At 41.7% G+C, this 27,036-nt stretch overlaps 1 protein-coding gene across 2 annotated transcripts in view; it reads right to left on the reverse strand.

The window, feature by feature from the left end:
• TMEM266 (transmembrane protein 266) overlaps nt 1–27,036 on the reverse strand; it is an 84,346-nt gene that overhangs the window by 53,187 nt on the left and 4,123 nt on the right. For both annotated transcript variants that reach the window (XM_036389375.2, XM_054516222.1), the window contains exons 2-4: nt 3,675–3,775; nt 2,590–2,695; nt 480–668 (exon numbers count right to left, since the gene is read on the reverse strand). In XM_036389375.2, coding sequence (XP_036245268.1) covers nt 480–668; nt 2,590–2,603 — 203 coding nt within the window. In that variant the 5' untranslated portion in view covers nt 2,604–2,695; nt 3,675–3,775. The remainder of the gene's footprint in view (nt 1–479; nt 669–2,589; nt 2,696–3,674; nt 3,776–27,036) is intronic.

Here is a 27,036-nt window from a genome sequence, read left to right on the forward strand (position 1 = left end):
AAAGACAACATTCTCACATTAGTAAATGACATAATTCACGTTACTGGGGGGCAAGTACACTCTCTGTCCTGGAATCAGCAGCACCAGACTTTATCTCTCAGTCAGGAGATGTACAGTTATGTGCAAGAGTCACAGCAGCCAACTCTCAGCATCCTCAAACGCCTTTCTCAAGGAGCTTTCACCAGACCATTCTGCTTATCTGACAGGCCAGGTATTTCATCTGTTTTTTCCTGAGATAAAGCTTCCTGACTGTGGTCAAACAGTACCTATGAACCACTTAAAAAGATAAAGATAAAACGGCTCTGAACCAGCCCAAATTAGTGATATCAGAAAAGGTCTCTTCCCTCCTGTGACAATAATTTTACATAGAGTTTAAGGACAACCGGCTGCACTTCTCCAGCTTAAGGTTTGCTGTTTAACAGGCCATGAAAGTCCTGTAACCTAAAAGTACATGACAAAAATCTGCCCTCTGTACTTACCCTTCTCTTTGGTACTCCTCATCCAAATTTGGCAAAAGCTGGGACCCAGCCACGGACAGATCAAGTGCAGCTAAAGGTAGATCTCGATAAGCAAAATTAACAAGCTGCACAGGAGCAATGCTTTTGGTCTCTTCTTCCACTTGTTGGGAAATGATCTCAACTTCTGAAACACTGCCTTCAATTGTGGGCCTGGAAATGTAATAAACACACATACACACAGAAAGAAATAGAAATGAACAAGCAAGTAAAAGACAGTTAGAGACAAGAACTTCATGGAATCCTAAAGAGCCAACAACTTAAAAGGCCTCTGCAACGTCATTGAGGAGGTGTTGTCATTAAAGAGGAAGATCAAATCTCTCCAAACTTCAGTAGATCTCACTGTAATCAACAGAAACCTCACACAGGAGAGCAACTTTCACTCTGCTGAATCTGCTTCAGAAGCACTAAATAGAAATGGCTGTGTATAAACAAATAGAGAAAAAATGCACGAGCCCAAAAGGAAAATATTTATGCAAAACAGAAAGAAGGCATGTTAACTATGCCAACTAAAAACTCACTGCTTTCCAAGTTACATTGGTGAGCAGTGAATAGCCAGGCTTTTTAATTACTATATACAAACCAACTGTGAGCTACTAGGTGCAGTCAGACCCCTCTTCCAGCAGATTTGAATACTGACTCAAACAGTTTTGAAAGATGGCAGCTTTGTTACACTCACCTAAAAAGGATCATTCTGTCACAAGTTATTTCAAAACAGTACTGAAAGGGAACAGTGATTCAGGAGAATTCTGGCCTCCTCCGTAAGATTATCTTAAGTAACCTTATGTACAGCTTCTAAATCTGATCAGGTATTCTTACAGCAGCCCACTCTAAATAATGGGAACTCCATGCAGCTAAAAACAGTCTGACAATGTGTATGTCTCCCACATTTAGAACAAGATACTACTTCTGTAGGAATTTTATCTGTTAGCATTAGTGCATGCACAGGATGACTTGGCTTATTCCAAGGATGTGCAAGCACAAACTTTTCCAGCTTTCTTCTAGGGGAGCCTGGTAACTTTGGAAGAAATCTCAGGGTACTGTCAGAGGTTTACAGCAGGTGTAAAGATACTCTTTTTCTACAAGGATATGGTTAAAAAGTTCTTAGCACGCTGTATTATTTGACTGCAAAAATTGCATTTTATTTTAAAGAAGCTTATTAAAATCTTCCAGCAATTTAAGCAACCTGGTTGGCAGTTCCTTTTTTTTCCCCAAAAATAAGAGGCTACTTTAGAAGATCACTTAACTGGTACATCTTGTATAAGGATATCATTTAGGGATGTGGGTGAAGGAACTAAAGTTCTATGCTGAAAGTTTCCACTGATCTGAGTCTTACCATTAGACTAATTCAGATGGAAGACATTATTCTTGAATTAAAAGGAACTAACTGCTGCCAGAATTACCAAGAAAGTAAAATGCTGTTATGTGTAGAGTATTTGGCAGGGAAAGGCTGCAGCTGTGTCATACTGTGACAGAAAAAGAAGGTAAAAGGAAGTACTACCTGAATTACCTAAAAGCTTTTATTTTATTCATGTCTAACTAATAATGGAAAGTAATGAGATTCTTTAATTTCCAACAGAACTGTATTCTTCTGTCAACAAGAATCTTCTGATTCTGAAATCAGAAACCCAGAGGTAAAAGCTAATTTTAGCAAGAATTTTCTTTGCTTTTCCCCTTTAATGCCATCCTGTGGACATGTACCTTTGTGAGTCCAAGCTGGCTCAGTTTTGCATGAAAGAGCATGCAATGATCCAATTTCCAGTAGTATAAAAGAAACAGGAAATGGGTTGGTGCAACCTTCCCTCCCCCAACACTACTGAGTTTCTGTATTCTTAGACAAGACTATATAACAAATAAAGCCTGATCTGATTGAAAAGAAAACCAAACAAATCTGAAAATAACAGCCACTGCTGTTAGTAATGCACATCAGATATGCTTACAGCATCATCCATGTAGTTTCTGCTAACTCACAATCTTTAGACAAACACAAAACCTCCAGGATGTCACATCATTGTCCTCCAGGTAGCAGCCTGTTCCCTTTCATTGAAAGTCATTTGTATCACATGGTACTTACTGAGGATTGGTCATGTTGGAAGATGCAACCAAATCAGCAGTGCTTCCAATGTTTAACTACTTCCAGCTGCTCTGCATTAAGGTTCTAGCTTTGCAAGATTAGGTCTCTGTGAGAAGCAAAACAAGGTTATCTGAAACACAGCTGAAAGAAATCCAAAGGGCTACAACTGACTTCTGTTGTCATGTTGCAAATGTGATTAATAGGTTCGTTCCCCCCCATGATTCTTTTATAAGTATTTTTATTCCAGGTTAATTCCTCCATATTATGGAAGCTGTAAAGTTACAGTGCATTTACTTTTACACACTGACACATATATAATTCCATAAGAACACAGGTCTTGTTTCAATCCACTAAATTGTTGAAAAAATAACCAAGATCAGAGGGGGAAGGGGATTTTCAGAGAAAGCTCACAGCTTCAGGAGGGTAAATTCTATTGGAAGACAATTTTTTACATGCTCTAGACATAAGCATTAATATTGTCAATGAAGTTTGGGGGTTTGCTCTCCATTTTCCAGTTGGAACTGTTCCTGACTCACTTTGCTATCTTAGGAAGTCTCTTCCAAAACTCAAATCATGTCATCAAACATTCTAGACGGGCTGTTATCAGGATAGTATTCTGATCAACAAAACCCAGTAACACATTTGGAAAAGGCAAAATCTCCACTTGTCCTGTACCTGGAGCAATGCATGGCCACCAGAGAAAAAGTGGACAAGCCTGTGAGAATGAAACCTACTGATACACAGGTTTTGGAAGCAGGAAAAACAAGGAATACCACACAACAAACCAAAGCTCTTAAAAATCATGAGAGACCTTATGAAGCTATTGTGAAGATTAGATGCTACAGAATTTTTTAAAGCAACATAAAAACAGACTCTAATTTTGATTACACAGAAATAAATATTGGCAAATTGGAATTACTTACAATAACACCAATGATCATGAAAAATGCTCTTATACTAAACTTTACCCTAGAGTCACTTACAGGCTGAATTGTTAGTCAAGTATTTACAGTGGAGCCATACAAATGTAGCTACATTAAGATGCTTAACAATCACTTCATACAAAAAAGTAAAACTGAACTTACATCTTTTGTAGAGCCATTTCCAAGGCTTTATTTCATGTTTTGTAATTTTACAAAAATGCAAAATGTAGCCAATGCATTTTCACGTTTTCCAGATAATGTGCCTGGAAAAGATGCAAGAAAAAAGTTCTACACTGTGATCACCCTCCTCAGGTAGATAAGTAAGCCAAAAACTTAACATCATATGAAGAGGACAACTTTAAAACAAAAGACTACACATACTTTAAAAAGACACAAGCCTTCCATTTATTTACAATCTTGTAATACTTCTAAAGACAGAGTAAGAAGGAAATGTTTTTCAGATAAAGCTTTGCTAACACAGAAGAAACTTGATTTCATATCCATTCAAGTATCAATGGGAATCTATTCCCTGGTCTTTGTACACCTTAAATTATTTCATTTACTATACCCCCTAAGGCAGCAAAATACTGAAACATTTGCCTAAATTTATGAATATTTCAATCACACAGAGCTTTCTGATGCAGACTCTTGCATCTACCAGCACAGCAAAACTACAAGACTCAGACTTGTTTCACAATGTTAGCTCCCTAATATCTCACTTTCAGTCGACATTTTTACAACACAAAACAACCCCAAACAATTCTGAATGAAAAATTTCACCCAAATTAGTTCTTCTAAGCACTCAGCATGAGAAAATGGTCAAGGCATGAGATACTGTGCACCTGTCTTCTGAGAGTCAGAAAACTGAGAATCCTGCTCTAACTGCATTTGCAGGCCTGGAGAGCAAAAAGTACATGGGGATCCAGCTGATTTAGGAAATGGGAATAAAACTGATGGAAACCGGCCTCAGAGGACAGACAGGCAAATGTACACGTGGAAGCTTCTTAACCCAGTAGAACCTCACCATTTGTTCAGGAGACACAGCACAGTGCTGGTAACCCCAATCTCACGTCCAAAGGGGACGTAGAAAAGAAAGCAGTGACACAAACTGTACCTCTAGGTTGTAAGAAATCTTATTTTTTAGATTAATCCTAAGATTCTGGGGAATGGACCAGGACACAAACATGAAATATTTGTCCCTCCCTTCTCTTGCTTTCCCAAAGCTGGAGCACATTTGCAGTCAAACAGAAGAGTGTTTTCCAGCTCAGAACTGTGTTTCCAGCTTGGCATGTAACTTTGAGATTGTCTTTCAGCCATTGGCCTTCAACCTTAAGACTCTTCCTCAAGCTATCAAATTTAATTTTCTGGGCCTCACGGATTCTGGAATTAAAGGCCTTTAGAAATTTCAGAAGTATCCTCTGGTTTTCTAGAGAACGTAACGTCAGTGAAAATACAAAAGATTCACAACACTACAATAAGAATGGCAGAAAGTACAGAGAAAAATCTCATAAGAAATTGTTGGCATCTCTTGAAGCTGAGGATTTCAATGCATCTTGCCAATTACAACTCTGTGAGGCCCATAAATATTATGTTTCTAGCTAGGAAAGAGAGTGAGAAGTAAGTTCTTTAGACCAATTCTGGTTTTCACATAATTAGCAGTACAGAATCAAAAGAAACCTAACTAGACTGGTACTAAATCCAGTTATTAGACAAATCGAAACAAACCTCTGGAACCAAAGATTTCATTCTAAGAACCAACTGAATCACAAATATATTTGTGAGAAGTATCTGTTTTGTCACTCCTGGAAAAGTATTATGGGCAACCCTCCAGACAAAATGCAATAAATTCAGATGAATTTATGGCTTTACTGTGCACGGGACCCGGCTGGGGGCAGAGGCAGCAGCCCCAGGGCAGGCCAGCCCCTCCTGCCGGAGCGGCAGCGCTGCAGGCAGGGCCGGGCTGAAGGAGCAGCTCCTGTGCAGGGAGCAGAGTCCAGCTCCAGCCCGGGGATCGCTCCGTGCCCCCGGCAGCTCCGCGGGCCGGGACAGCCACAGGGAGAGACGGGACCGAGCTCCTGGAGCCCTCCTGCAACTCAGAGTGCCAAACGTGAGTAACTGCTGGGGAAATTCCTGACGGATTAGCTGATCTGGGGAACTCAGGAGACAAGGCAGGAAGTGCAGTAAGAAGACAAAAGAGATGTAATAGGTTGTGTATATGTATCTATCTCCTAAATGGATTACTGTGATTCATGCTTCTTTCCAGGCTTTATGCAAGCAACAGAAAGAAGTATCTTAACATATACTGGTATTCTGCAAAAGCATTTTTTTTACCGTCCACTTCACCTCATCTGTTTTTAACTTCCTTTAAAAAATTCACATTTCAGAGCAACATAAACAACTTGAAACTTCCACAAGAAATTTCTTTGCAACTGACTTGTGCTTAAAGGCAGCAGGGATCAGCAGGGAAATTGTATTCTTTTAAACTTATCTCCTGCTTGCATTCCTACAGGATTTTCCTGTAGGCAAAGTGGAATGACATTGCTCTTTTCCCTGCCAACAAAGAGCAACTTTTGGGTATTCCATTCATCACCTGAGTGAAAATTTTTCCATGCAGCCCTTTCCCCGCCTAATATACTCAATGTTCAGTAGACAAAAATGCCTCATCTCTCATAGTCTCCTCTGATGGAATTACTAACAGGTCCAGAGTTTCTGGCTTTTTTCCCCACTTTGCAGAATTGAGAGTAGGCAGCACACAGCACTTGCTGAGCTGCCACGTGAGCACGGGCAATGCCCAACCCCTGAGAGCTCAGCAATTCTGCTTGTTCGTGGTTTTCCAGGTGAGATGGTGCAGCAGGAGCAGTCTCCAGAGTTTAACAGAAACAGTTCAGAAGGGAATTCTGACAGAAAGGAAAGAATTGTCCCTCTAGTTTCTAGTGCAAGCTTTCAAGCAGTCTAAAAACCAGAAACATTCAGTGCACTAAATGACTGACACCTCGTGTGTACCAAGAGGACAGTGCAATCTGATGGGAACCATGTAAGTTTGCAACTGGTAGCCCAGCTTCAAACGTGTGGGATCACAGCTCCTCACCCTCTTAAGCAATGAAGGGAGTTGGAGCCCAACCCCTGAGCTCTTTCTGAGGCAACATCTTCAAAATGCTTCCAAGTGCTGTCCTTGCCTTGCAAGCCCTTCAGCTCTGCTCTGTGCACCCTCACTATCCATGCCAGTGCTCCCAAGGCTCCTGTCAGGTGCTTTTGGGCTGGCTGTGCTGTTCCCTCTCCTGTGCAGGGCCCTGGCAAACACCTGCCCCCAGCTCCTGCTGTGCAGGCTCTGGGTCATGCCCTGCACTGGAGCAAAGGTTCTGCTGCTGGCCTTGCCCAGCCACATCCTGCCCCAGTTCATTTGTTAATGTTTACATCGATCTTCTATTGTCAGTCACCACACCTTGGCAGGAGCTTGCTAACAGGAGATAAAATCTCGCTGAAACAACAAAAAGCATAGAACAGAGTTTGGAAAGTATATGCTAAAGCATAGCACATGGCATACATACACTAAGCTAAAACAAAAAACAAAACTCCAATAGCAAACTTTAAAAAAATAAAAATCTATACTCCACTGGTGCATGAAAACCATGGCTTTTAGCATTGATTCAAGCACAGTCTTACAAAACACGTGTCACAATGTGGTGGGCCCAATTGGGGGTGGGGAGTAGGAAGATTATTTAATTTAAGCCTTTTGCACCAAAGTCCCCACTAACTTGTACCCTATTCAGCTGAGCTGAAGTCAAGACATGATTCAGAGCTGTTTGCTGCACTTGCTCATGTTCTGAGGCGTAGCATCATGAATCTGTAAGCTCCTGTACAAAATTCAGATGCTAACTGAAGCATCCAAGTTTGTGCCCTTACAAAGTAGCTACAAAACCAAATTCTGACATGTTCTTGTAATAAGTCCCCCAATAGCAGCTTAGACAGCTGGACAGGCTCAGAGTTTGCATTCAAAGGAAATGCCACAGGCCCCACTCAAGGAGACACTGCTGTTGCTGCAAGGGGGAGTTTTGTGCTCTCACCAGCTCCATCTCCTTCCTCTGCCCACAACCCATCCGTCAAAGAAAAAAAAAAAAGCAGGATGGCTTCTCTGATACAGGTCATAGTACAGCTCAAAAATAGCTGTGCCAGCAAAAGTGAGAGTGCAGGGCAAGGCACTGTGCACAGCCAAAGAAACAAAGCACACAAAGCAGAAAGACTTTAGATCAGAAATAGTCCAAGATGATGTGCAGAGCCCTGGCCATTGGCAATATCCAACTGGAGCAAACATGCAGCATAAAATCACTGAAGAGACTCAGGCAGGGGTGCAGAGGAGGAAGAGGGCTGCTCTGGGGGTTTTTCTCCTTTTGTGTCTCACTGGAGCTTTTTACTCTGAATCTAGTCCACATCAAGAAACAGAATTTTGCCTCCTTTGTGCAAACAAGTTACATTCTTATCTCAGTCTAGAGATTGAAAGCCTGATACACTTTGAAGCCTAAATGCCAATGATGGCTACTCATGTGCCAGCTGGGCAATCCCAGAGATGTCAGGAGCTATCAGAAAAACAGGAAGAAAAGGAATAATCTGAAATAAGATTAAGAAGAGTAGGGGACACACCTAAACAGACATTACCCCCGATGCTTTCAAAGTGAAATTGCAAGAGTGATTTACACATTGAGCCCTTGGGAATTAGCCAAGCCAGGTTTTTTGGTGACTGACACCATGGATATCGTCCTGAGCATCACCACAAACCTGATGTGATCACTCATTGCCACTGCTGCAAGCTGCATTTCTCCAAGAACTGAAATTCCCAGGCCCCCTGGGATCACAACTGTTTTTGTCCTGAGAATTTTAATTGGCTCCAATCATCTGCATTTAGAAAGTTGAATTGGTCACATATGCCAAAACTGTTCCCTTCAGGAATCCAGCAACTTGTACGTCTGAAGGGGAAAAAGTGACAAAATTGCCAGCATGGTTCCTGCACTTCCTTGCTTTACTTTGGGTTAAACAAAATTGGTTCTTCTTTTTCCCCCAACAGGAAAAATCACAGGCTATGAGATTAAAAAAAATTCTTTTGATTAAACTGACCTTCCAAAATGCTTTATGTAAGACAAGAATTCGATAAGGTATTAGATTTGTCAAAAAATTATGAATGCAGAGATGCCACACAGAAAACAAAAGGCAAATAACTTCCTTAATCTTTAACATTCCTATGCAGTGTCCAAAAGAAAAGAGGCACAAGAGAAAGAGCTTTTTATTTCAAGGAAGAAGGGACATTTGAATTTTGCATCTTTTTCATGGAGGGATTGACAGCAAAGTTTTTTAATTCACCACATTAAAAAAAAAAGAAGGAAAAACTCCTCCATTGCAGGAAAGGTATTTAGATTGGGAAAAAAAAAAAGTCAGGCATTCACAAATTAGGAAATGGCAGATTTGCACTTGCTCATGCAGTAATAATTCTATTCCCTTGTGGAATCAACCTCTATGCTGAAATTAAGCAGAACACTTCAAGGAAAAAAAACCAGCATGTAATTATGTAACTAAAAACCCTTATTAATCCTAAGTGGACTCTCACTTTCTAGAGAGAAGTCTAGATGGGCCAAAAGAGAGAAAAATTATCTTGTGCACAGATAATAATCTCATCACAAATGCAACAAGATCATTGGCTGAATCCTGAACATTTCAGTGCTGCAAATCTGGAGTACAGAACAAATAAGAGTAACTGGAACCAAGGCTTTAGAGGAGCATTAATCCAAAACAGATCTGAGGAGAGCCCAGTCAAGCCCAGCCTCTTCCAAGGAGCTTGCAGGTGTGCAGCACATGGCACTTCCAGACCAAAAGAAACAGGAGGAGCTGCTCTGTTTTGGAAGGTTATAAAAAGACTCCACTCAGGCTTCTTCCTTGTGCTCTCTCTCTTCACATGGAAGCTGGGGAGGAGGCAGGGATTGTGCAGCAGGTCTCCAGACAGGTTCTGTGACCTGCAACTGCTCCAGCATCAACAGACTTTCAACACAAGAGCTGCCCACAGCTCCTCTGGGCTCTCATTCAGTTTGTGCTACATGGTGCACACCGGCACTGCTGGAATTCATGGCGCTCACGCACTCCCAACATTCTCCAGAAAAGGCACAGGTCTGGCAGGTACTGCAGCAACTCACAGTGCTGCTAGTTCAGAAGATGCCATGGGGCAAAGAAAAGGTGCTCTCTGCACTGAGGGCCTTCTGCTTGAGGAAGTTTAATAGTAAGGCAAATACTGAGAGCAGTATGGATCTCAAAGATGTGCAAAACTTGTCCATCCACAAAGGCTTTTCAAATAGCAAGCTTGCTCTTAGCTCCTCAATACATAAAAGGCATTCCTTCAGCCAGATTACTCATTTGATCTCTTTCTCTGGAGTAATTCCAAGCATGCCATTTCCCTTTCCATTTTACAAACTGCTTGTATTTAGCTGTAATAAATTGGTGATCCTCACAGTTATCTATAGTTCCTGCATGTGGTAGAAAAAAATCCCCACAGGGTTTCCCCTGGGGAAAAAGAACACCACAGGGTTCTCAAGGCCAGAGAACAGCCACATAGCTAAAAGGTCCCTTCACAGATTTGTCTGGCCTTCCCATGTGGGCCTCCTGAGAAAGGGAGAGCCCTAAGCAGGCTGTTCCCCAGCAGGACTGGGCACAGGGCTCCCAGCACTTCCCTGCGCCCCTGAGCATCCCCTGCTCTGCCCACAGCTGCAGCTGGGGGACTTAGGCTGGAATGGGAGGTTAAACCTGCACACAGAGAGCAGCACCTGGGCCAGCCAGGGCTCCAGGGAGATGGATGAGTCCTGTGCTCAGCTCAGCACAGGGATGGAAGGGACACCGCGGGCTCGGGCGCCTGCGGATGCTGCCCTGGGCTCAGCCCTGGCAGCTCAGGATCAGTTTGCATTTGAAATGTGCCACTGCACTTGCTGATAGGAAGGAGCCTGGCATCAACAGCTCCACTGGACTGAAAACATCTGACTTTGTCTGCTCTGGGAAACTAAATGGACTCAGCATATAGTCCAATGATCGTTTGGACAAATTCATAACACAGGCACTCCCCCCACAAACCATGACCTTTTTATGTTGCAAATTCTGTTTCTCATAACAAAGAAACAAACAAACCCCCTCAAACAAAAAAACACATCCACACCCCCCCATCTGAACCCCAAAGTTGGGTTTATATTTCCTTGGCTAAAAACAACTGCATTTCTGGGAATGCCACTAACCCAGTCAAGCTGCATTAAATCAAACTGTTACTACTGGAAACAAATCAAGTACCAATTTAGTTTCAAAGCAGTTTGGTTTGCTTTGTCTGTCAAGAGTCAACCCTTGGATGTTGTTTTTAGTTCTTTTTTTCCCCACTCCCCTGGAAGTGCAGTGAAAAGCCAAACCAGAAACCTGCAGCCACATCTTTTTGTTTTCAAGCCAAGAAAGATCAGTCTAGCTGCTCTCTAGAATAGTGTAGAAAAAAATATGTACCCTTTTGAACATGCCAGAATTAATGTTTTTAGGTCTATTTAGAGACCTGGCAGGTAATCTCTGACTAGATTTGAGTTTATCACACATGGACCTAATTTTTGCAGCCCATTGATGGCTTTTGAAGGAAGAACATACGTCCATTTGAATCCAACAGCAAATTTTATTTGGACAGAGCTGGAAATTCACCCAGGCTTTTAACAGCAGCAGAATAACACAAATCCTTGAGACACCCTGAGTAAGAGGTGTGTGTCAGTTCAGGGCAATCTGTCTTAGTCACCAGTGTCTGTCACCAGCTGTCAGAAGAACAGACAAAACTCACTACATTTGAACTTTCATCAGCCATATAGCCCATCTTACTTGGAGCTTAACTCTTCCCTGAGTTTCTGATCGTACTCGTAGATTAATGTAACTTTGAGATTGTCTTTCAGCCATTAGCCTTTAACCTTAAGACTCTTCCTCAAGCTATCAAATTTAATTTTCTTCAGATCCTGGGCCTCACAGATTCTGGAATTAAAGGCCTTTAGAAATTTCAGAAGTATCCTCTAGTTTTCTAGAGAACGTAACGTCAGTGAAAATACAGAAGATTCACAACACTACAAGAAGAATGGCAGAAAGTACAGAGAAAAATCTCATAAGAAATTGTTGGCATCTCTTGAAGCTGAGGATTTCAATGCATCTTGCCAATTACAACTCTGTGAGGCCCATAAATATTATGTTTCTAGCTAGGAAACAGAGTGAGAAGTAAGTTCTTTAGACCAATTCTGGTTTTCACATAATTAGCAGTACAGAATCAAAAGAAACCTAACTAGACTGGTACTAAATCCAGTTATTAGACAAATCAAAACAAACCTCTGGAACCAAAGATTTCATTCTAAGAACCAACTGAATCACAAATATATTTGTGAGAAATATCTGTTTTGTCACTCCTGGAAAGTATCATGGGCAACCCTCCAGACAAAATGCAATAAATTTATATGAATTTATGGCTTTACTGTGTATCTTAAAAGCAAGTATATAACAATTAGCCCATAGATGTGAAATTTATTGTTCTTCTCTTGGACAGTGTTATGCTTTGTAATTCAGCTTTTGGAAGCAACCAACCCAGCTGTTTTGAATGCAAATTTACAAACAGTTGCAGCATTTAATCCTGGTGATGTACACAGGATAAACTCCACTCTAAAAACACACTAAAACTCTTGAATTCTCATCTGTCTTGTACTTCAGAGGCAAGTTATCTCACAGAGGTATGAGGACACAACAGCTGTACTGCTTTTGGCTGTCACAGTCTTTCCTGATCACCAGGAGCCTAAAATGCAAGATTTAACCACCTTATTCCAGCACACAGAGTACTGACAGCCATTATTTAATATATGTCTGGTGCATTTAACCAGGTCACCCTGCTTCCCTCAGCAGGTGATGGAATGCACTTACTGCAAATTACAGGCCAGCTTTTTGCCACAAAGTACTGATGCTGAGACACTGGGTCCAAGCTGTGAGCAAGCAGGCCCAGCCCAGGCAGTCCTGTGAAGCACTTGGAGCCAAGGCCACCCAGTGCAGCCCTGTCAGCTGGGGCAGATTTCCCCTGCAGCAGAGTGTGAGAGTGTGCCCTCCCCTCAGCTCTGAGTCTGTGTCACAGGGACACACACACACACACACGGCCAGGGATCCCCCTGCAGCACAGTGTGCCTTCCCCTCAGCTCTGAGTCTGTGTCACAGGGACACACACACACACATACAGTGCCAGGGATCCCCCTGCAGCACAGTGTGCCTTCCCCTCAGCTCTGAGTCTGTGTCACAGGGACACACACACACACACACGGCCAGGGATCCCCCTGCAGCACAGTGTGCCTTCCCCTCAGCTCTGTGTCACAGGGACACACACACACACAGTGCCAGGGATCCCCCTGCAGCACAGTGTGCCTTCCCCTCAGCTCTGAGTCTGTGTCACAGGGACACACACACACACAGTGCCAGGGATTCTCCCTGCAGCACAGTGTGCCTTCCCCTCAGCTCTGAGTCTGTGTCACAGGGACACACACACACACACATGGCCAGGGATCCCCCTGCAGCACAGTGTGCCTTCCCCTCAGCTCTGAGTCTGTGTCACAGGAGGACACACACAGAGCCAGGGATCCCCCTGCAGCACAGTGTGCCTTCCCCTCAGCTCCAACTCCATCACAGGGACACACACACACACACAGAGCCAGGGATCCCCCTGCAGCACAGTGTGCCTTCCCCTCAGCTCCAACTCCATCACAGGGACACACACACACACACAGAGCCAGGGATTCTCCCTGCAGCACAGTGTGCCTTCCCCTCAGCTCTGTGTCACAGGGACACACACACACACAGAGCCAGGGATTCTCCCTGTAGCACAGTGTGCCTTCCCCTCAGCTCTGAGTCTGTGACATAGGGACACACACACACACACACATGGCCAGGGATCTCCCTGCAGCACAGTGTGCCTTCCCCTCAGCTCTGAGTCTGTGTCACAGGGACACACACACACACAGTGCCAGGGATCCCCCTGCAGCACAGGGTGCCCTCCCCTCAGCTCCAACTCCATCACAGGGACACACACACACACACATGGCCAGGGATTCTCCCTGCAGCACAGTGTGCCTTCCCCTCAGCTCTGAGTCTGTGTCATAGGGACACACACACACACACACAGAGCCAGGGATCCCCCTGCAGCACAGTGTGCCTTCCCCTCAGCTCTGTGTCACAGGGACACACACACACACACACACACGGCCAGGGATTCTCCCTGCAGCACAGTGTGCCTTCCCCTCAGCTCTGAGTCTGAACACACCCATGGCCAGCAGATGTTTGGAGCCTGCCTAGTCTGACCACTGCAAACTGAACAGATAAGGCAACAGTTCTTCCCACTGGAGCTGGAAAAGAGATAGGAAGCAAGGGCTCTTTTTTACTAGAAGTAATCGATTCCTTAGTTATTTTGTATGGAATACAAAAAGGATCAGTGAAGTATGCAAGAGAAGTACTTTCTGAAAATGTTAAAAAGCATTTGATCTACACAGGCATGCAGAATTCCTTCAGAATGAAGCTATTTGCTTATTCATATAAATATGTATTGAACTGCATTCAGCTACTGGTAATAAAATAAACCACACATGGAAAGTAAAAATGTCCAAATTATCTTTTTCCCCTCTCAAGAATACCTAACATCACCATCCCTGCCCAGCACTCATCTTTTTCAAACTCTGCAAGAACAGAGAGGACTGATATTCTTGTCACATGAGGAAATGCAGAGTATCACAAGCTACTGAATAAATTTCAAAGAAGATGCAGGAACACCCACCCATGCACTCCCTTTGATTTAGAGGGGAGAACTGTCAGCTTGTGCTCTTCCACTGATAGCATCAAGATAAACTTAAAATCAACTTCTCAATTGCTAAAGGCTCACAAAGTTCACTATTCACTAGGAAATTGATCTTATTGTGATTCAAAACTCTGAGCCTAGAACCAGCTTTTCCTGTGGGACACTGATTTGGTGCTACTGCTAACATACTAAGAAATCCATGTTGTGAAGCAATAAGGATGGTACTCTGGGATAATATAAAATTTAAAATAAATATAAAAAATAAAATTTAAATCTAAAATTTAAAATAAATTCAAAATAAATTTAAATTTAAAATAAAATATAAAATTTACCTCAGTATTCCCTCAGGCTTCTGCAATGCACTTTGAACCACAGCCTTAAAGACACGTGGTAAAACTACAGCCCCAGAAAAACATGAGCAAGAGTGGCCCAGAGCACTAAGAACAGTGATATCTTACAGGCAGATAAAATATGCACCATGGTTCAAAGAGAAGTGTTAATGCTCTGACACTGTCTCAGCTGCTTGGACTTCGGTGCCTGAAACCACAGCAGGTGCCTCCACAGGACCAGACCATGGCTGCTGGACGCCAGTTCTTCCTTTATGGAGGGGGAAAAGAATGAGGAGAGAGGAAAAAACCAACCAACCAACAAAAAAAGAGAACTTTCCTGCCTTAGAAAAGTTTTGGGAATAAATTTAGAGGAACTGTAGTTATAAGACACAATGATAAGGGAAAGCAAACTGATGCATTTAGCATGGATCCCTGCCTGGGAGCTGGTCATCCTCAAGTGTCCCCAGGAATCCCAGAGGTTCTGCCCCAGCAAGCTCCTGCTGCCACTGACAACAGCCAGAAAGTTCAGGCCAGGGACTGGCACAGAAAGGGACCTGCCCTCAGCCTCTGCAGCAATTCCACAAGTAAACTTTGGAGTAACTGTTCTACCCAACACTTACTACATCATAGCAAAATGGGAAGAAACAAATAGCATATACAAACCTCTCACGTATTTTCAATTAAAAGTCATGCATGTTAATTCCTAGGCTTCTCTTTCAATATACAGCCAGAGTCGTTCAATTGCAGTTAGGGAGATGATGGAGAAAAGTTATTCTCATTTAAAATGCCTGGCACTAACTTCAAATCAGACTTCAGTGGCTTTTGCCAGTGTATTAAATAATTATAACAAATATCTATGAAAGGAGCCACAATAATTTTCTGTGAACACTTCTAGCACAGTGTCTGCTGGAGAAATGTACAATGGACGCTTATGCAACAAACTCCGCTACCCTAGGGCTCAGCACAGGCAGTGTATAAAACACATGTCTTAAAAAGCTTTGTTTAGTGACTATTTTCATCAGAACAGGAGATCATAAAGAAAACAGAGTCTTCCCAATGTGGCTGGGAGACCCCAGCCACTTGCCCCACAAAAAAACCTTTGTCCTCTGTCCTTCACTATTCAGTGGCAGCACACAGGCAGAAAAGCTTTGGCCACTGTGTGACCCAAGGCCATCCTGCCACCCTCCCCAGCTCTACTGCACCTGTATCTTATTTAGTACCTCAAGTCCCATGACCCATTTCCAATAAGGAGGTTCTGTCTAATACACTGAGCAGATAAAAGGATGCTTTTCAAGCAAAGGTTATGCAACAGATCCATACTGCAATGCAAGCCCCAGAACAGTAAACAAATGTCAAGATATAAATAAAACACATTTTTGCTCTTCAACCTGTAACACGTACCAGTCACCTGCTTGTAACAGAACCGTGACTGTTGCAGCTGCAAACAGAAATTTTTGTTAAGATTTATCAATTCATCTTTATTAAAAATAAAAAAAACCAAACCAAACTACTTTACCAGTATATTCACTAAACATTTTTAGGATATAAGAAACTCAAAAACATGCTAAAAACAGATGAGAGCAAAGAAGCTACATCTGTATTAGCTTTCTGGATTAAGATCATTAAAAGCTCGTGAAACAGCTCTGAAAATTTTCAGAAATAATTTGTGTATCACCATTGCACTAACCCCTCCAAACCAACCATTATCTGCTAAACAATCTATCAAACTCAGCTGAAGACTCCCCAGCACTTTCCATAGAATTTAAATAAACTACTGAAAACATACTTCCTAACTAAACACAAAGCACAAGACCACATAGGAAACAGATGCTAATATCTGGATTAGTATTCAAGTTTCTGACCGTTGATCTAGCATTCTGTTGATAAAAATCCTGCCACTTTCCAATAGAAGGAAAAACCTCAAGTGTTGTAAGTGTAGGTTTTTGAGTTTTTTTAAGATACATATGAAAATATTCCAAAAATAAAATTAATTGCTTTTGAAATCTTATTTCAATCAGAAATATAAAAATCCAAATCCATACAAATTTTCCAATAAACCAAGAATATCTGTGAGGTATTAAGATGATACTGGCATCAGGTGAGAGATTTACTGCACCTGTCACTGCAAAAACAAGCACTAGAAATGAGACAATCTGCTGCAAAGAGCAATACAGGATTTAAAGGGGCAATATCTTGTGAGCCTTCATTTCTCATCTTCATAGCTCCAAAACACCTGTCCTTGATAAAACATTCTCTTGTATAATTCTTCTCACTATCAACATACACTTTTAAAACAACGTTGACAATTGACAGGTTATGAACGGTAGAGCTCACAACACTTGAACAGTGGAGGGTAGAAAGCTTTCAGATGGTCCCAGGCATCTGCTCTCAGTGAGAGCTGCCAAAATCCACTGCAAACTCCACTGCAGCCCAAGATGGGAAAGGACAACAGAATCCTCTGGTTTTTAAATGAACAGAAATGAAACCCAGAAATGAACACAAGAAAGTTAGCCCATACTTCAGTTATTCACATGCTACTTAGAGACACATTAGGTGATTTAGAATGTGGTTTTTAAAGTGAAATAACCCCTGGTCCAAAGCACTTATCTAAAGTGAGGCATTGTTTGCAGTAGTAAGATCACACTGCTTTGAACAAGTATAGATTATACACCTTATCAAGAGAGGCTGCTTTAATGGACCTACCACACTGAGGCTAACAGAGAGAAACTGCAGGACAGACAGCATGAGAAACAGGGAGTGCTTCAGGATAGGAAAATTGTCTTGAATGGAAGATATTCCATTAACAAGTCATTTCAAGAGGCAGTAATATTGGAAACGCTCTGCTATAGAGCACAAAACACAGAGATGTCCAAAGGAAGTGTGATGCCACTCAGAAGTAGTATCAGGCAGCATCCAAAGGGCAAAAACACAGGCAGGCCAAACCAGAGTTCACCCTCAACCAAGAGCAGAATCCTTCAGGAATGCATGGGACCAAGGCAACCACTGAGATGAGATCAGTTCAGGCATCCCCACCCTTTACTCACGTTTCACCACTGCCTGCCCACTGCTGCAGGCAGAGCACACAGCTGCAGGGCAGAACTATTTTCTCCTGCTATTAGCAAGAACCGTGCCTCCTTTCAAAATCCCAAGGAATAGCTGTACTCCAGTGTGCTATGTAACTGCAGCATCACATTTCACTCATGTAAGGAGTCGACCCATTCATTTTCCATTAAATTAATATGCCTCCCTTTGTTCTGGGAAAAAAAATATGGTGAGCCATAAAAACGAAACACACAGACACATTTTTCCCATCTCTGCTTCCAGAGGCCATGGCTAAGTGAAAGAAAAAATTGCTTTACTGTGTCCAGGCTAATAGTTTTCTCTCTGAATTAGCACTCAGGACTACCACAGTTTGTGCTGGGCTTTGTGACTAGTTGCCATTGCCCAGGTACAGCTGTACAAACTGCACTCTGCAATGCAGCACAGAATTAACTATTTAACTTAAACCCAAATCCATTCTCCCTGCTTACTGAAAACCAGCAGCTGACGAAGTATGGATCTGGCATTCACTCACATGCAATAAAATTTGCTGCAAGTATCTAAAAATACACTTCCTGGCTGGCAGCCCAAGGAACCAATCAATGAAAGTTCAAGAGGTGTGTTTCACAGTCCAGATGTTCTCAAACTCTGCTCCACTGACAACTTATAGCTGGTCACATTATGCTGACTTTTCTCCCCTTTGTTGTACCAGCTTGTGTCCAGAAGATGAAAAGCACGTTTCAAATTCTTTAAATATTTCTCCTTAAACATCTCCTTTTGCTAGAGTTAGCATAAAAATATCACAGCAAATCAATGGGATAAGAGGCTATCCCAAAGCCAACTTGGTGGAAAGTACAAATCAAACTTGAAGCTCTGCAGCAGGATGAACTTAATGAGAGCTCTGAAGGCAGAAAAATTACAGGATCCACATGTGCATACACACATTACAGATAATGACAAGAAGTCCACCTGGCTGAAATGCTTTTCTTAACCCCACCTACTCACTTTGTCAGCAGATACAATGTTGAAATTTGTGAAAACTGGAGAAGGGACAGAGTGCTTACCTGCTTATTTAAGGATAAAACTTAGTAGGACTTTCTAGGTAAATAAATTGTAATTGTGAACAGTGTTACTAAATCTTATTTCATTAAAAACCCATGCCTGAATGATTTCCTCTAACACTTCAGTTGTATAATATATAACTTAGAACAATCAGTTATAAATTATTATAGAAATGCAAAACTATATCTCAGAAAAAAGATGAAAACTAATTTAAACACGCTTATCCATGCACCAAAACGATCAAAACTGACAAAAACCTAAGCTTGAAAACACTCCATACTCCTTGCACAGGGGATACACAAACTCTAGCTTTGGACATAAAATGTTGTCATCCATCCTTTCATCTGGATTTTAAATTAACAATAAGCAACTTTAACACCTTTGACACCACACACCACGACGGGCACAAGGGAAGCAGCTTGGTCCAGCATGTAGGTCCAGTAGCTGCTGCTGCTACACAGAGACCTGCCCTTGCTGGAATCACAAGAATGCTCATAGCTCAGTCCTTAGAGGGAAAAATGAATGGAATGTTTAGCTTGATACAAGGAAAAATCGTTAGAAATTGCATACCATGCAGCTTCATTGCCCTTAGCAGAGAAATTGAAAAACAGGTCATGTATGGCACCATTTACACACCATTTTTTATTTTGATCTTGGCTTGCAAGTCCTTTGTCTCTCCCCTCCTTGCAAAGGCTCACCAATCTGTGAGCATACCCAGAGCAGCCTCTGAGGCTCTTCTGCTGCATTTTCCAGGGAGCAGCCCTAATCTTGCCAAGTCAGAAGAGTCACCGATCCATCATTTCTGCTAGCATGTTACAGAGCAGAGGACTAAAGCAAAATTCTAATATTCAGTGCTTTTCCATGAAAAAAGTGCTCTGCAACTTAACTCTGCTCTGTCTTTCTTTCCCTGAACAGAACTTTTGCCCTTGGTTTTATGTCTCTGCTTCAGACACAGGGCTGCTTGATGATAGCAGGACATGCATTACATTCTGTGATTTCTTCAATCCTAAATAAGCCAGACAAACTCCTTGCTTTTAGTAAAACAATTGTATGCACTACAATTTCTCCTTGAGCACCAAAATTCCAACTCTTGCCCACTAGGTCACTGAATTTTCAAGTAACCATTTTCAATGTAAGCCACAGTGCTCTAGCCAGGTACTCAATTTCTGCTGTGAACAAGAATTTGTTTTCACCCGGAGGTTCACGTGTCTGCAGCACAGGTCAACAGCTTCATGCACTACACAAACCCTTCAGCCAATATTCTGCTAGCAGATTCCTTTACAGACAGGCTTCTAAATCAACCCAACCCAAAATTATTGCTGTGGCTAAATATGGGGCTCAGGTGAGCAGGGGAGAAGTGATTTCCTTAGCTCACCATCAGTCTTGTTGTCTGAGGAGTTACTGAGATCATGGATGCTGCTGCCTTGGTCTCTATTTTTCACATGTCTTTTAGCAGATATATAGAGCAAGACAGATTCCTTTATGTATGATAAATGCTACCATCACTGCCATCTCCTTAGGGAAGGCAGAGTGCTGATCACAGCTCAAATGGGTATTCAGCTCATATGGAAAATACAACTTCCCTACTGCAAGGCAGGCTGATCTTCTGCAGGCTAAACAGCCACAGATAGAGAATATGTGTTTTGATTAGCTGACTACACTGCACTTTATAAAAAACCCATTACTTTGGGTGGGTTTGATCACTTTTGTTGTCCTTTAAGGCAGTAATTTTATCACCTTACTGCTTTTCTTTTAAACTCCATCTTGGGAAAAAGAAAGTAAGACAAAACCCAGAGGAGCAAGGTCTGTTCACCACCACCTGCTCCCCCAGCCTGTACAACACAGGGTACTGTAGCACTGGGGATCCTCCCAAGCTGACAGTCACCTCCAAGCATAAGCTTACAGAAATGAGTGCCCAAGGAACCTGCAAACTTACTTGAGATTCTGACATACTCATAAAAATTACCAGCTATTGACACTGCAGTCAATAATTTCATATTACACCTTGGGATCGTTAAGGATTAAAAAGCCTAAGTAAATATTCATGCAGCAGAAATACTCTCTCCTCTAGATAAGCAAAATAAGGTGTGGTGTGTGTGACACACAAAGACATGGCATTTCTCTCATAAATCCTATTTGCCTGTAATCATACTCTTGTTCTCCCTTCCCTTCCTGCCCACCAGCAGGTCAGAAAGCTTCCAAACTGTTTATTCTTCTGGGCATTTTCTGTTTGGTTTGTTTTTAATACTGTCTGTGTTTAAACAGTCTATATAGTCCCAAGCATTGCTGCAAACACCCATACAAAATTAAATTCAATAAACCAAAACAAAATCTCTTTAATGCCTTCAGAACTGCAGGTATGATACAGTCAGTGAGACATGCACAGCAGAAGAGGCAGTCTAGCATCCTAGAAGCTTTTACTGAACTGTGTTCTATTCAGTTCTTACATCAGCTGGATAACAGATGATTTAAAATACAAATATTCTATATCATATACTTCCAATCTAGGCTCTGAATGCAAACAGTACCATTATCTGCTTAACAAAGACCAATTATTCACTGAATAATCAAGCTACTGTGCAAGTTCTGAATACTTGTAATATGTTATTTGATAATATGGTGCCTTCTGACCTAGACAGTGCTGCCTACAATATATAATTAAAGGTTTCAGATACATTCTGCTTCTCTTCTGCCAAATGTTGTTCATGCAGTATGCCTTATATACTCAGTGAAACTAAGAGAAAAACAGCCTTTTTCAGACTGAAGTGCTTTGCTAAACCATTTAAACACAACCAGTAAAAGCCCCAAGCTCAGATGTCCATCTAGGGAAGGAAAGTACCACTGTCATCAGTTTTTCTTGCAATATCGAATCCTCCATTTTATAACTTCATATCTTGAACACTGGCCTTCCCTTTTTTCTACCTTCATTCTAGGAAACAACACTTACTATTGCCTTATGATAGCATTATAACCAAGATAAGTATTTCATTTCATTAGACATCACCAGAAGAGAAAGCTCCTGCCCCACACAGCCACCAACAAAAAGGGAGTATGTTTAGAAGTGATTTTTAAAGCTTGTGAAATACACAGGCACTGGGGTATAAAGTCCTCCCTCTCTTGACAAAATGCACTGTGCAAACCTGTATTTCCCAGTCAATTTGTCCCATGTACCTTAATCCTTATCTGGAGGCATGAAGCAGAAGAAAGCTGGCTGACTTCACTGTTCACTCAGCCCATGAAATCTCTCCATCAAGGCAGCCCATGGAAGCCAAGAGTTTACAGTGCTTTTAGATGAGACTGTGGAGCCTTCCTCTCCCACTAGAGATGCACTTACTTCATTTAACCCAGCAAACATCACTCACATCCCAGCAGTCACCCAGGCACTCAGAGACCTGGCTGCATTTGCAAATGCTTCAAACAAATAACCAATTAGTCTTTGCTTGCTAGTTCACTATACCCAGTGCTTTCAGATTTGGGCCTTGGCAGGCTACCACCTACTTGGGCTGCAGTCCTTTCCCCCTGAAAAAGGAAATCATCTTATACTGAAAGAAGTTCTTCAAAAGCAACAAGCCTATCTATGCTTCAGAATGAAGTGCTGCAGTCAGATTGGTTAAAATACCCAACTGCTAATGGAAAAAACTCCAAGTTTCTTGCCATCACTCCCAAATTTCAGAAAAGCACTAGGGAGCTGCTGCTGAGCATTTTTAATCAAAAGAGAATGCAATTAAAAAATAAACCAAACATCACCCTTACAACTGGACAGTCCATAGCTCGAGATTCAAAGGGCTGAAACAATCCCTGAGCTCCTATTCCTTGGGCTCTGGAGGGAACCCTTTGCCTGGCACTCCAGGCCTTCCCAGCATTTCAAAGAATACCTTCATATACCTTCAATACCTTTACACATCAAAACTCCTGCCTTCTGGCAGGATATGAAGCCTGGGTACCAGCCTAAAAGCAGCACTTCAAGACAACTGTCATAGTCTCTTCCTTAGCTAGAACCATGGCTCTTTACCTGCTCAACAGTTACTTCTTTTTCTACAGCAGAATAATAGATGCAGGAAGATGGCCAGTATCATTAAACTCAAACTCTTTAGAATCTTTAACTAAATATAATCTTTTTCAAATGTCAGTCTCAGGAGTCACTATGGTGACTATTCTGACTTCCAAAGCAGAGAGAAACTGCCTTACCAGTTACTTCTATCTCATGAGAAACAAGCTACTAAAGGAATTCTTTCTCATTTTCACATTAAAAAACAATAGCAGGGAGACAAGTTTGGTGAATATGCCCATGAATCTCACTCAGCATGTAACATTTAGATTCATCACAGATTTATGCCACAACGAACTTTGAAATAAAATATATTTCAGAAAACTTCAATACAAGTCATATGACACCATGCATTTAAAAACCCCAACTACTACTCAGGAAGTATCCTCTGATGCTCTGAGCTACAGAAATGGGCCTAAAAGAAAAGCTTTGAATTTTTCTGTGCTAGGCCTCCTTATTTTCTTCTTCTTTTGAACTGGAAAAAAGTTCTGCAGGGCACAAGCCATTCACCAAGGCAGCGCAAGGTGCAGCTCAGCAGGGTTTTAGCAGAGCTGGCTGCCCCAGTGCTGCTCCAGCAGGGGCTTGGCTGCGGATCAGCAGCACAGAGGCCACAGCTCTCCCCCAGATCCAACAGAAGCCATGAAATATTTCCTCCTCCCCAAATCTACTCTGAATCCCCACTGTCAGCCCAGTTTTACTGCTGTGTACTGAGGGTTGAATTCCCATTTTAAAATACTTGGAAGACATATTAATGCAGAGAATATCTGCTCAAAAACAGTTCCTTTGGAGCAAATCTCAAACTTTGGATTTTTTGTTTTTTTTGAAACTTAAAATGAACTTTTCCCATTGTATGATGCAGTACAGAACAAAAGTTTTTCAGAAAGCTATCTATAGTCCTTTAAATAGGCTCTTGGAGGAAAAAAGGCAAAAAATCTCAATACTTACAATATTTAAAAACTTGACTGCACTTCTATTCAAAACAAAATGAAAACTTTAAAGAATGCAGTTAAGAAACTCTAGCCACTGCCCTCCACAAAGAAAAAACTCTTCTTTCTAGTCCACAAGCACTTTGATATCACAGTGGAATCACTGCAGCAGTACTATATAATAAATATGCATGTAATAATCCAAAGTCAGGATCCCTGATCTAAAGAGCAAGGAAGATTGTTTCAGATAAATTACTTTCTTTTGACTGATCTTCTACTTGTGCAGCCAGCTGTTCCAATTTAAAAAAATATAGGCTTTTCCATGGGGCTACATGAAAAACAAGCTCTTGACTCACGCAATAGAAAATGTACAAAAGTTAACCTTCCTAACTGTAAAATAAACTGAATTTAAAAACTGCTTTCACAGGTACTCTTGTCAGCAGATAAGGTATGAGAATATTACAGCATAAACATCATCACCTAATTGGTTTTTTTCAGTGGTATTTCTTTAGATAACTAGAGGAAAGCTAGGTTATTACTATTTCAATGTTTGCAATGTGAAATGTGATAACAAAAACTTACATGGTGCTTATGGAGCCAAAGACAGTAAGACTTTTTTTTACCACTGTTGATCCTTGATATGCAGGTAAACAAGAAATACCTGGGTATCCCCCAAAATCGCACAGACCTGAATTAACATCTGCTATGCATTTCAAGAGACTATGTGACAAGCTTGTGCTAGGATGCAAAGATGCCAATGGAATTTTATACAGTATTATCTCTGTAACTAGGGGGCTCCTAAGCACCTATCACCATTCACTATATTCTCATTAAAATGTATTTAGACTGCAGATCCTCTGGGACAGGACCTGTCTTTTATCTGTACTTGAAGAGTCTACTGCTCACACAATGAGGATCCCAGCCTTATTTGCTTTAAATACTAGCATAGCACAAGTTGGGGTTTATTTAATGTAGAAGATTGAAAATATTCAGAAAGAGCCCTTTGTAATTCACATTTACAGCTCAGTAGAAACACTTCAGCTGTCATTCTAGTAACAGTTTCTCCTACCTAAGAAATTCAAGATGGGGCCAAATTTGCCTGCATAATGATTTCACAGTAAGTGGCAACCAGATGGACAGCACACTGCCATATGCTCCCCTTTGCTCAGAGGTGGAAAAGTGAGCAAACAGAACCACAAAAAAAAGAACAGAGAGTAGGGAGAAAAATATCTCTGCAGTGTGCCCATTAATTCATGCACACATCCCTTCCTACCAGGAGCAAGCACCAACTCACTCCCCTGCTCCTGAGAGGTGAGGATGTGAATTCAGGGGAGCAGCGATCAGGGCACCCTGAGCAGCTGCTGCCCCGTGGGGAAGGGAACCAGCAGCAGCATGGCCCTGAGAAAGGAAGGGAACAAGGGCTTCTCTCTGGAGCCTGCACTCGAATGAAGCACCAAGAGCCCAGAGGCTCACAAGTTCTACCCACTCTGCAGCCTCCTCTCAATTTATTTTTTTTTTTTTTTGCCCAGAGATAACATGCATCAAAAACTTTTAAGTAAACCTTGCTGCTGCCCATGTCCTGTACTGCTCTTTAGTTGGAGGAGACAATCTGGCCATATTAGAATGTCTCCAAGGAGTACCTGCCCTTTTGAGCTAGTTCTAAAAATAACACCTTTCCAAGTTAAACATATCTATTTAATTACACTACTGCCCCTGCTCCAAAAGTCCTTCCTCTTATGACTGAAAAAAAAAAAGAAAAAAAGAGAGCATTCAGATTTCTGGATGTGGCAGCCGGTAGCAGAAGAAAAGCAACAAATATATGCAAGAAAAATCGTTCAGATTGGCTTTTTTTTAATACACTTGTGCAATTAACACGTGAACTTTGACTGTATCTCCCTCTCCTGTTAAAAACTGCTTTCAAAGCTGTCTACTTTTATCATTCCAGATAAAAATGCAATTATTTACTACATCTGGGTTGTAAAATGCAGGCAGCTATTATATACAGAGAAAAATTATGCACTGCTTGCTGAGACACACCACATGCCTCATGTTTACATCCTGTATGTTTGCTAACTTTAATTATTACAGACAGACAGGAGCTCTTTAGTTCACTCAAAGAAGAGCTTTCTTTACATTTGTGCCATCAGCTAAATTGACTGGTAGTCCAAATAATCACTTTTCTGTAAGAAGTAATTCGATAAATTTGAACAAAAGCATTGAAGGAAGAATTATAAAATAATTCAACAGTAAAGGTCTCACTAACTTCAATAAAACTTGTATTTTGCTATTTTTATGCCCGAATTTTCATTTTCTATTAGTGGAAAAACCTGGTAGGCACACTTAAATATCAGACACATAACACTTTCCACTACAAAGACTTTCACAACTTTTTTGAGAAGCTCTGACACTTGCCTCGTCTGCAGGCAGCCTTTGAAGTTCCCTGAACAGCAGAGATGATCTTTGTCTCACAGCAATCCATTCAAGTTAAACTGAACTGTTTTCCTATGCCTGCTTGCTTTTTTAATCAAGTATTAAAAAGGGTGGCCTCTCAAAAGCCAATCCAAATGGACACAAACTCCCTGTGCAAAGGGCTTGGGCACCTGGTACCTCTGAGAGAACAGAGGCAAGCGTGCTGGGAGCACTGCAGGCTGCTGAGGCAGGACACAGAGCAGAAAGGAGGATGAAACAGGTCAGACTTCACCTCTTGTTCCCCTGCACAAAGCACAGACCCAAAGGTCCTTTCCCCATTCATCCAGTAACAACCTCATGAAATAAGGGAATTACCCGAATTAGAAATCGCCACTGAAGGCTCAAATCCCATTTAGGGATTTTTTAAAAGTCAACAAGGGAAGTTTATACCTCCATGTAGTGTAATTTTACAAAATGAAACCCAAACCAAACAAACACACAAAAGTGGCTAAGCCTCCCAATACCAAGAGGTTCCACGTTAGAAACTAATTTGCAAGAAGGTTATTTGGGCTGAAAGTAAAGCTCTTGAAAATTCAGAAGCACCATGTTTAGAACAGCCTATTACTTCAGCTCCATTTGCATTAATCCTCCTCTCAACTATGAAGATCACATACCACTCTTCCTGCAAATCACTGCCTCATTCACCGAGCAGGGTGGCTCAGAACACAGAACTGTAGCTGCACAACCCTAATTCAGGTATTTGCTGATTTACAGGTCTAGCACTGCAACCAATGGATTTGAACATTCATTTCCAAAGGCACTTCTATTTGTGTGTAATGCTATAGGCACACACACTGCT

This window comes from Molothrus ater, chromosome 13, assembly GCF_012460135.2.
Source record: "Molothrus ater isolate BHLD 08-10-18 breed brown headed cowbird chromosome 13, BPBGC_Mater_1.1, whole genome shotgun sequence".
In the NCBI taxonomy this organism is placed as follows: Eukaryota; Metazoa; Chordata; class Aves; order Passeriformes; family Icteridae; genus Molothrus; species Molothrus ater.